Below are 12,165 nucleotides of genomic sequence, written 5' to 3'. Positions count from 1 at the left end.
ATTAATCAGCAACAAGCTGAAGGAGTTCTTGGACACGCGGTAACACAGCCGTTTATCGCGCAATTAGAACCGTTTGACGACATGGGGCCATATGCTACTTATCAGCAGCTACGAGGTCTACAATTTAATTTATGTTACCTTATTATTGTTTTGTATTTTAATGGCTATATGTATACATATGTTGATACAGGCATAATATACACACGTGGATGATATATATAAAAAAAATGATAATAAAAAAAAATGGAATGTATGATGTCATATTATCCCCAAATAGCGAGTATAACCTAGTCATGAAATTAATCCAATTATTTTTTTTAGCGCCATGAACTAGTAAGGTGCGATAAAAAATGTTTCGCTGAAGGAGCGAATATTCCTGACACGACGCTCCGACAATCTTGTTGGTTGTTGACGAACTACTAACATAAAAATTCAAGTTGTTTACATGACTAATTTTTATCGCGCGGTGCATACACGGGATTCCTTGCTTTACAGCATTTGGAAAATGAATTTCACACGTTCCATTTTTTATTTTTTAATGGAAAATGGATCGTACATACTAACAAATAAATAATGGTTACAAATGATGCTACAATTAATTTTGTTATAAGACATAATATTGTATATTAAGCCTTAAGTAGCACATACTAACCTTTTGTCTTATATTTCATGTAACACTGAGGGCTATGTAAGAAAGAGGCGAACTATGATGAGCCATTATTGTTGTTGGAACTCCCGATGGGCCTGTACGTTGATACGGAGGTCCAAGCTAGCCGAATCATCGATTCAATAAGCGACCCACACCACAAACATTTATGGAACAGTGATCACAATGGTGTTCAGTGATGTGAGATGCGAAGTTTGGCTCATAGGACTAAGCCTCAATTGAACTTTTCTCAGTGTTGCAATATTTTTTGTTCTGCCATTGCCGGAACCGAATAGATTAAAAGTGCATGATATTGTTTATGTATAATTTCAGGAGAGGAAAGATTTTATTAGGTTTCTTGTTAGAGTAAGTACTAACTTATTATTAAGAAATGATTGTAAACTTAACTGAGTACTATGAAATACTCGCATATGTAAACTTACTAACCATTAATCATAATACCTTGGTATGTACACATATAATTTTTAAATTTATGTTAACGATATCCCACATAGCAAATTTATATTCGTAAGATGTACTATGGATATGCATTTTGGAATAAGGATATCAGTGGCGCATATTCATGGGATCTGCGTCAGTATTCCAAGAATGTCCAAAGGATATGCAAAGGATATTAGTATGGCACGAATATGGATGTGCTACGGTTATGCGTAAGCGCATATCTTATGTTAAAATGCGTATATGCATGCACGTTCATAGGATTCGGAAATTTCGGAAAATATGAGTAAAAGCATCAAATATACTCTATCGTATATTTAGGAATATACTTATATCAAATTTTATGATAAAGGGTTTCGGAATTTGCGATCAGATCATTATAAGATCACTGATCTAAGCGCTCGCAATAATCAATAAAAAGGGATAATTTGGATTTGTGATCTTATTTTGATCAGATCGCAAATTCCGAAAACATTTAATGTTACACACATTTTATTACCTACTATATAAATATTGTGGGTACTATATACAGGTTGTTCTGTAATTCGATCGACAAAGGTATATAGCAGTTGTTAATATAAAATATAATAGTATAAAATTATAATAAAAATAAGTAATTTCTTCAAAACAAAAACAAATTGCATTATCTATAGTTGAAACGGAACTTTTTTTTCTTAATGACTTTCTAAGACACTGCTATACTTTTTTCGGTCGAGTCACGGAACACCCTCATTATTATAGAAATTATGAAAACTAAGCTCATTTGAATTTTATTTGAGGTAATTCATCTGAAAACGATTAAAAGAAAACAAAAACTATGGTATATAAATCTATATAAATGATTTATTTCCTTGGGAAACCAAAACAATTAAAATTAAGAAATTTGGTTATCGTGATTCGTCCTGAAAAAAAAAAGAACATGTTAAAAATTATATCACAGTAAAATCATTATAAGAACTGTATATAATAGATTCAAAGTGACCGAAGTTGATAAACAGGCGGTATAGAAATTTCAATATTATCTATTTTGGAAATCAATGGTAAAAAGAAAGTAAAGTATTGCAAATCAATGCTATGGACTCAGTTATGGAGAAAACTTCTTTTACTTACCGTTGCTCCTTCTTCTTTTTATTTTCAACTCGTTCCTTTGCTTTTACAAGCCATTTTTTTATATGTATAATGATTTCATCATCACAAGCGTCTTTCGTTCTTACATTTACTCTAACAGCATCTGTAAAAAAATTTAAACATGTATTGAAAAGAATTTATCATTCGAAGTATGTATTTGTAAAAATAATTTTTTTATTTACAAAAAATAATAACATAAAGTTATTAAAAAACTCACCAAATATAATTTTTGACAAAGGCAAGTCGATAAATTTTTTCTTGCCTTTACACCCCTCCCAACTGAACAGCATCCCAAACTCGCTGGTCAATAACCTGTACATATTTTTTTTTGTTATCTCCCCAACTGAGGCGCCCCCTAACCTGCTTAGGTCCTTAGCCTAAAATATCATTTTTATCAATATTTAATTACTTGTACTACTTAGGACCGGTACTTTCACCTCCGGATAAATTTATTTTTTGGATAATTTCTATGATAGCTATTTCTATGATTTGACCAATAGCAGCGTCTAATTTCACGGTTTCCATAGAAATTACCCTTAGAATAAAGTTATTCTGAACTGAAAGTACTGGTCCTAATTCTAAAAAAATCATACCAGACATTTGGCTTTGAGTTTATCTGTGATGATTAATTGTAAGGAATTTAGTTGGTCATAATCATTGATAGGTAAAAAGTCTTCATAAAAATCGGTTGATTGACAGTCAGACTCTGAAACTCGGCGTGGTTCCATTGATTCGAGTGTTTCCAGAATACGTGTTTGCCGCGACATTATAATGTTTACTTTTGTCAGAATTTGTCGCTTAAAATCTGAAATCAAAAAGTGCGCATATGTGACAAAAAAAGTAATGATGGCATTTATTTAGACATGCCACTAACATATTTTTTCTATTAATGAAAATGAGAATGCGTAAAATAGACCACAGAAAACTACACTATACAATACTTTTTAAGCATTATAGCAATATATGTAAGCCTGCTGAGTCAAAAAGAATTATGTTCCCAGTTTACCCCTGGTAAAAGTCCTATCATTAAAAATATTGTGCCCATTGATGTGCATTGTACATTGATTGTACCACATCTCACATTAAATAAATTATTTTTTGAAGTACCCATAATAGTAATAATAAGTAAGTAATATGTAAAATTAATAGTAATATGCACGTAATTAACACTAGCAGTTAACCATGCACGCATATCTAATTAAGCAGCTACTTGCAAATACTTAGTAAGAAAACAAGCAAATAAGCACAGATAAACACACACCTGAATCAAAACCAGAAGGCACTGATGAACTGGGTTTTACTTGGGACGATAACGATGCATTAATAGTATTATCCACAACCTAGAGAAAACTACATTATTTATGGAATAGACAACATGCTAATTAAAACAATATGCTAATTTGCAGGGTCCGATGAATATTTCGTAGATATTTATGAAATCTTATTATACTTTCTCGAAGTTTAATTTTGCAGAGTATTATTCACTGTTTGCAAAATATTAGTTTAATACAAAAAAAAAGTTGCAATTGATTCAATCAGTGAAACATGTATGTTTTATATGCAGGTATGGAAAAACAATTATGCAAGATAGAGACCTTTTTTGACAAAGATGGAGAAAAACTTTATAAGTCCCTTGTCTAGTCTATCAGAACTAAGTTGACCGGATTTCACTTTATAGTTGGCCACAAGACTATTTTATCGAAATTATTTTTTTAAAGAGTCTATAATTATCATCTTGTGAGCAAACTGGTTGGTAGATCTCTGTTTGTCAAGCGTACTGATTTACAATAATGCTTCTTAGCATTGGTTTCCAATGAATGATTTTTATTTCATTATGATTTCTGCATATTAAATATAGAAATTTTTAAATTCATATCTGGTTATTAAGTGGTTTATGATAAATTATAAATTGGGCAACTTACTTTTGGTGAGATCATAGTGCCTTCATTATCAAACTGCTGAGAAAATGAACCATCCCACATTTCCTAAAAATATATTTATAACATTATAATACTCTTCTTATAGATTGCTGAACTTACCTCTGTTTCCTATAAGTAATTACTATTAGTAATTAATGACTCTTCTTTAAAGGTATCAGATCAAAACTAATTTACCAATACATTAACTTTACCTTTATTGACAATTTAGGTTGCAGAGAAAAGTTTAGCCCTCTGTTACTCGCTCTGTTATTTATGGAAGGGTTGATGCTCGTAGGTTTGGTTATCTAGAAATAAACCAAAAGCCGAATAAAGTAGATAGATTACCACAAGTAGCAAATTGATTCCTATTACCTTTGGACTAGGTTTTGGAAATTTGGGAAATGTAATGCCACTTTTTCCTGCTTTATATGATGACTGATTATCATCTGATGATGATGTTCCTGGAGATAAATCACCTGTTTCCTCATATTTAGAATTCTTCTTCCTTTTCCTGAATCTTTCAGTTCCAGAAGAGGATAGGTCAGAAGTGTCTTCCGCTATTACACTTTTTCGAATGGCCTTTTCATAGTTATCTACAAAAAAGTTTATACCTACTGGAAAAATATTTTCTTTAAACCGAAAAAAACTGTTCTTATAAACAGTTGCTAAAACTTAAACTATTATTCTGAAGCTATTTCAACAATTATTATTCACTCCCTCTATGTACTTACCAAATGAGCCTAATATTTTTACATCGTAAATGCTCCACGATTCATCTACTGGTTCCCTCCGCATCTTTACTAGAGCGGACGCATTCTTAGTTCTTGGAGGCCAGTAGCAAGTCACACAACCATTTGGAGTTTTTTTAATCCAGATATTAGGAACCACAGCCACGGACATGTCATCAGCAAATGACACCACGACCCAAATTTTTTGTTTGTCATCACAGTCATCCATATCTTGATATTTTGTGATTGATTATGACATGAAAAAACAGTATTATAAGTTAATACTCGTATATTACTAGTACATTACTAGTTAGAAAGAGGCAAACAGGTATACAACAATTTTTTTCAGGTTTATACAGGGTATTAATTGAAATAACATAAATTTATCCGCAATGTGTACAAACTTGTATTTTTTAATGGATATTATTAAAGTATATTTTTTGATAAATAAATTGCCCTTTTTTAGAGCTTTCTAACAACCTATATAACTATCTGTAGTCAGTCATCCGGAAAAACGCCAAAATCCGAATATAAAATTTATATACATATAAAATTATTTCGATAAGTTAAAAAATGAGAAAAATCTGGATTACTTTTAGCTTTCTAAATCCATCGCTAAAAAGCGTTTCGATACAACTAAAATAAAAAAGTCTAAAATCTCTGAAAATTTAAATTGAAAGATATAGTCAAAATATCATAAAAGTGTTCCCCTATTCTCTACGAAGAATTTTGCTATTTAACTTTTTTTCCATCTCTTCAAATAAAGTGCTAGGGGTAATCCAAAGTTTGCTCTGAAAGAAATGAAATAATATATCTCGAAAACGGCTGATCGCAGAGAGTTCGTTTTTGCGGCATTTACCTGTTCTATGAAGTGTCCCAAAACAAAGTTCCACTTAGTTTTCGGTCTTTTCGGTAGAGGGCGTTTTGCCAAAATTTACAATTACATCTTAGATATCTCGAAAAAATCAAATGCAATGATATAAGTAAATTCTTATTACTTATTCCATAAGCAATCAGATTATCTATCGTTGTGTGAAAACTGCAGTATTTTAATATAATATCGTTAAAAATGGCCTTTTTACAGTTATAAATACGTATAAATATTACATTATTAACTAGATTAGACTACTATATCTAAGATGTAACTGTACATTTTGGCAAAACGCCCTTTACCGAAAAGACCGAAAACTAAGTGGAACATTGTTTTGGGAATCTGTATAGAACAGAAAATGCTCTTTAAAATGCCGCAAAATCGAACTCTCTACGATCAGCCGGCCGTTTTCGAGGTATTTCATTTCTTTAAGAGCAAACTTTGAACTATACCCCCACCACCTTATTTGAAGAGATAGAAAAAAAAGTTAAATAGCAAAATTCTTCGTAGAGAATAGGGGATCACTTTTGATATTTTGACTATACCTCATAGTCAAATTCTTTTAAAGTCTATTTAAATTTTCAGTTTTTCATTTTAGTGGTATCGAACGGTGGATTTAGAAAGCTGAAAATTATTTCCAGCATTTTCTCTTGGCCACATTTACCATGCAAATCTTTTTTTTAAAGCCGAACTCTGTATAATTTTCGAGAAACAGCCACGTGCACAGCTTATATTATTGGAACACCCTGTACATACAAAACTAAATCAAAAAGAATAAGTAAAAAATGTGTAAAACTTTTTTATATTAGGACTGTATTAAAGGTAAAACAACATATTTACTATTTGTCTCATTATATGGGAGGAGCATTACTTTTTTGGTGAAAAGTGTAAAAGGTACTGCTTTTAAAGTTGTATCAGATTTTTCAACTATGAATATTCCTAAATCTGTAGAGTCACAAGGTTTATTAAATAAACTGGCTATTTTTTTGTAGAAGCATCCTATCATCATAGGCTCATTTGTTTGAGAAGAATGGCAAAAATTGTTTACTTCAAAAACATGTCCATCTCTTAATAGCAAAATTCTATTGGCAACTGAGTTGCAGGACAATGTACATTTGGTCAGTATGACTTTTTTATATTGAGGACTTTTACAACCTTGTATTAGAGGACCATCAGTATGTGATTGAGACCAGTTAATCGTATGAGACATAGTGTTATTTTTATCTTGAATGAAGTTATACTCTTCAGTATACCTATGAATCACTTGCTGTAAAGGTTGATGAGCCTTTCTTACATATTTTAACAACTTCTGCATATAGTTTTCGAAAGGAAATGAGCTAAAGTTATCTAAAGCTCCAAACTCTCTACAGCTATCTACTAAGTGAATAAGGGAATGCACATTTAAAGAAAAAAAATTTTGTCCATAAATATCTTTAGAAAGAGATAAAAAGACAGATATTAAATCTGCGGCATATTTAAGAAATATTTCGTTTTTTACAAGCTCATTGCTGAGCAGTATGGATATAGAAACACTAAGGGTCAAAAAGTGGTGGTATCTGTCTTTGTTCAAAATATTTTTTAATACAACTGGACCAGTATATAATAAGAAATTTCTAAACTCTGTTGCTTTGTACCTCTTGCATTCAGTTATGCTACGTGTTCTTCTTGAAAACTCCATAGGTATGAAATTTCTACAGAACCGCAATCTCCTATTAATTTTTAAAATGTCAGATGCTCTGAGTTTATAAGGTGGCTTTCCAAAAACAAATCCATATTTAACATGACTTAAAAGTCTTTCAACAACACCTAAGCATACTAAATGCATGTAGTCTAAAACAACATTCTGTACTAGGTCAAAATTAGGAAGGAGCTCCATTACTGTGTTACCAATATGATGGTCTGGATTCTGTTTTCACGAAATCCCTTGTCAGTACGTTTGGGACAATTATGTTCAATAAAGTATACATGTCTGTCAGCATCTCCCTCAACCACACATTTTGTGCAGGAATAATATCCTGTGGGCCCCTTAATTTGTAATACAAAAGATTTGGCTGGTGCATCACAAACTAACATAACTAACTTAAATTGTAAAATGACATTTTGAATATTAATAGTATCCCCAAGTTCAAGGCATTCTTGTACAAAATCATCCAAAAGAACATTAGGATGACTAGGCTTTTCATAACCATGATAAAGACCTATTAGAAATACTTCATTTTCGAGTTCAGGAATATTTTTTAGAAGTCCTAAAATAGGCCAAAACACACTATTTGAACTTTTGGCCAAGGGTAACCCATCAATATTAATAGCCAAGTCAATGTTTCCATAATTTTTTATTTGAATATTGTGTCTCTCACAAAGAAGATTTATTGATTTCTCAATTCCAAAATAACAGTAATTATTGTTTGTGACTTTTAAATGAATTACCTTTTTATTAGTTTTAAGTAAAGTTCGAGAATCTTTTGGAAAATCACAATGAGGAAAATGCTTTCGGAGAACACCATTCAGCAATTTATTTAATACTACATGAGGAACTTTATTATCTATAGCCCATCTCTGCAAATCTATCGAGACTAAATGTTTCGATAGATGCTCCTTAAACTTATGTTTCTCACATGTTTCATCTCTTTCTTTACTCTGATTAACTACATCCAGAATTTCAAAATGTCTTTGAGGATTACTCGAGGTTTTAAATGTTTCAATAAAAGATGAACAATCTGAGCTATGATGATCTAGAAATTCTGAGACAGATGAGTTCGTAGATTTATTATTATTTTTACCAGGAATAAAAGGAGGAGCTACTGGATTATTAGTAACATTGACATCATTATTTATATATGATAAGTCACTGCAGGATGCCAGTAAATCCATTTCAGTTTGGTTTGCAATGACCCTCTGAAAAGATCGTTTACTAGTTCCACATCTTATGGCTGTTTTAACAGGTGAAGACATATTTACACAATAAATAACGATGCAAAGTTCAAATGCCAACAAAAAATATTCAAACTAGGAAAATAGGTATTTTCAAACTAAAAAGTTGAAAAACATATTATTTTACATACCTTTTCCAATCGTTGTTTCACACAGTTCACAACCGAAAAAACGGAAAGTCCACAAAAAAACTGTAAAAGTATACCGTCAAGTCGCAGAAAATCGCCAAGGAAACAAAATGGAGTATTGTACCACGCCACACGCCACGATGCATTCATTAGAACACACGTTTTCGACGGTTCTCGTCGCACGACGGCGGTTTGAAGGCCAAAGACAGACGTTTGACCAATCAAAACGCTTGCCTACTGTTTCTATGCCAGCGCAGCGAGCCACGACGGTTACCGAGCGCGCCAATTCGCTAAACGCTAAACGACCGAACAGTGCACAGTAACCTTTATTATTTCTAAAGCTGAGAACCCAGAAATATTAATTATGTACTTACATTATTTATTTATATTCAAAACGACTTGTTCCTAATAATTCACGGAACATTGACATTGAATGATAATATACGTTGTTAAAATCTCATTTCTACAATTATTGCATATATATGTATTTAAATTTAAAAGCTTTTTTTATAGTCTTTCAATTTATAGTTTGAACTCGAAAATTAACGGTATCTTATACAGTTAAGCTTCAGATATTTAATATCCATTGGAGAATGTACTGTCTATATATTAAAATATATCCGGCGCCGAATATGCGTTTTGGGATATACTGTGGCTATACGTGTTATTCTAAGGTATGTATATGCGATTTAGAATTTACTAAGTACATTCGAAGAATATCAAGTGCCTCATATTCGTTTCAAAATATTCTAAGAATATACTATAGATGTGAATGTCCGTTTTATGCTATGTGGGATGTTTTTTCTATTGTTTAAAGTTTTTATTATTGTTCATATAAAACTGGGGACCAGTTTTTCTAGGGCGGAGGCATATGTCACGAATGGAAAATCCGTTAATTGGAAAGTTGGACTGATTAACTTAAAAAACATAAGAGTATTCGAGGATTGCGAAATATTAAGCGCACGAGGCAAGGTCGCATCACGATGCACCGAGTGTGTCATGCACCGAGTGCACCGTATCGGTGATGAGTCACCACCACCTGCTTTACAGAAATGTGAAAAACAAGCGACAATAACAAACTGCGTCAGCCGATCAATCGGGTATAAAATACGCCGATTTTAGCAGTATAGGAGAAGTGTGAACCGATCAACGGTAGTGCGACCAGCTGACCCGAGAAGTCGAAATGTCGACTCTCCTCGGGAAAAGATCAAGTTAATTAGTCCGTTCTCCAAAGTTGTTCAAACGCGAAGTGACCAAGCCAGCCACCAGGAAATGCTAAGTCCTTAGCTTGTGACTATGTAAGTACAATTGTAGAATTGTCAACTTTTAGTGCTTATAACCGTATTGTGCAGACACGTTTGTGTATACCATATTTAATAGATTTAAGTGTTATATGAGAAAAACTCAGTGTTTGATTCCATCCCTAAAACTGAGATCCCGACGCGACGTTTAACGTCGTGAGTCAGTTTAATTGGTGAACCCAGAAGGGCTCATAAATTAAACGTGACAATATTATACAAAGCCACCACAGATAAAGACGGCTTAGAATATGCGCTCGTAATACGACGGGCACTAAGGGAGGAAGTGCTATGGGAAGCCCACAACGCACCCACAAGTGGACACATGGGTATGACCAAAACTCTGAGTAGACTAAGCCCAAAATACTACTGGGACAACATGGTGAAGGACGTGCACAAATACATCCGGGGATGCAGGGATTGTCAAGCAAGAAAAGGACCCTCAAACAGAAAACCCCTAAGGCTACTCCAGCCTATTCAAGTGGGACAAGTGTTCGATCAGCTGGGGATAGACCTGTTGGGTCCTTTTCGAAAAAGCAGTCTGGGAAAGACAACCATTGTGGTGGTAACAGACTATGCAACGAGGTACGCGATAACAGCAGCCCTACCTAACGGCAAGGCAGGGCCAGTAGCAAAATTCTTGCTAGAAAAGGTGCTCTTATTACACGGTGTGCCCCGTACTATTCTGAGCGACAGGGGAAAAGTTTTCCAGTCTGAGATAGTGCAAGAGCTTCAACAAATAATGGGCGTCCAAAGCACCTTCACCACAGCATATCACCCTTCGTGCAATGGGCTAACGGAAAGGTTGAACAAAACATTAGCCGACATGCTGTCGCTGTATTGTAACACAGAACAAACGGACTGGTGTTCATACCTGCCCTTCGTCACCTTCGCGTACAACACAGCGAAACAGGAGACGACGCAATTCACGCCCTTTGAATTAATATTTGCACGAAGCCCGACTCTGCCATTGGATGCAGCTCTCTTAGATAAAGAAACGAGCACGAATGCCAAGGAGCTAAGAGAAAAAGCGTTGATGATAAGGGCATTGGCCGTAGACAACATACAGAAAAAACAAGGGAAAGACAAGGAGCTCTACGACTCTTAGCATAGAGAGGGGGAGTATGAAGTCGGGGACAGAGTAAAAATATTTATACCAATAAGAAAAGTGGGCAAGAGCGAGAAATTGTTGTTAAGGTGGTTTGGGCCATACAGGATTACAAAAAAAATAAGCGAGGTGAATTACGAAGTAAAGCAAGAGGGTGGAAGGAAAACAGACGTGGTGCATATAGGCAGAATACTGCCATTCCACGACGAATGGACGTTGGGGGAAATAGCAGAAGAAACAGAAGGCCGGCTACTCACCAGTAAATTCCATCCTAGCACACTCTTGTGGGGTTTCGGATACCAAATTGGTTAACAGGATAGGTAGTCATAAGAATAAGTGACAATGCATCGTGAGTAAAAAATTAGTAGGGTACTAGATTAAGTTTATTTTATTATTGTTTATCCATTTTGTTTTATATTTTTTTTTACATGTCGCCCGGGTCAAGCCCGGAATGCCCTGAGACACTAGTCTAGGGTTCTATTCACCCCCGGTAAGCGTGCGCCCTCCGCGAACCTCCACAACCATTCCCACAGACACCCCGCACATCATGATCCTCGTCTTCTTGGCAATCGGGGGGTAAGACCATTGTAGTGTTATCTTAAATAAAAGCGGATTACCTGTATACCTGTGGTTTTCTTCTTCTGAGCTACCCCTTAACGTGACAATACTATAGTAGTATCCGCAGATGTGGAAAAAATGTATAGAATGTGTCGAGTAGTAAAGGAGCAGAGACCATTACATCGCATACTTTGGAGAGACAACCGGGACGAGCCTATTGGAGTTTACGAGTTGAATACTGTAACATATGGTACCGCGTCCGCTGCCTTCTTGGCAATCAGGTGTTTGTTTCAACTAGGAATAGGAACTGAAGCAAGTCATCCTAAGGCTTCAAAAATTATTAAGCGGAACTTTTATGTAGACTTACTCATATCTGTCATTCTTTCAAAGG

The 12,165-nt window shown here is 34.2% G+C and overlaps 2 protein-coding genes across 2 annotated transcripts; both read right to left on the bottom strand.

The window, feature by feature from the left end:
• Positions 1–1,405: 1,405 nt before the first annotated feature.
• LOC145737743 (uncharacterized) lies at positions 1,406–3,753 on the bottom strand. The gene is made up of 5 exons (XM_081992570.1): positions 3,495–3,753; positions 2,827–3,038; positions 2,451–2,610; positions 2,216–2,336; positions 1,406–2,007 (listed from the first exon to the last, which is right to left on the bottom strand). The coding sequence occupies exons 2-5, from the start codon at positions 2,998–3,000 to the stop codon at positions 1,980–1,982; spliced, it is 483 nt and encodes a 160-aa protein (XP_081848696.1). The 5' UTR covers positions 3,001–3,038; positions 3,495–3,753; the 3' UTR covers positions 1,406–1,979.
• Positions 3,754–4,289: 536 nt separating this feature from the next.
• Positions 4,290–9,601, bottom strand: LOC145737513 (uncharacterized). Its single transcript, XM_081992217.1, has 4 exons — positions 8,814–9,601; positions 4,884–5,111; positions 4,525–4,745; positions 4,290–4,457 (listed from the first exon to the last, which is right to left on the bottom strand). Exons 2-4 carry the CDS (start codon positions 5,107–5,109, stop codon positions 4,344–4,346), a joined length of 561 nt encoding a protein of 186 aa, XP_081848343.1. The 5' UTR covers positions 5,110–5,111; positions 8,814–9,601; the 3' UTR covers positions 4,290–4,343.
• Positions 9,602–12,165: the final 2,564 nt, after the last annotated feature.

The sequence above is a fragment of the Ips typographus genome, linkage group LG14 (assembly GCF_016097725.1).
Source record: "Ips typographus isolate SLU linkage group LG14, UJ_Ityp_2.0, whole genome shotgun sequence".
Lineage (NCBI taxonomy): Eukaryota > Metazoa > Arthropoda > Insecta > Coleoptera > Curculionidae > Ips > Ips typographus.
Note: the sequence above shows the minus strand (reverse complement) of the source record. Positions and strands in the feature narration are given on the sequence as shown.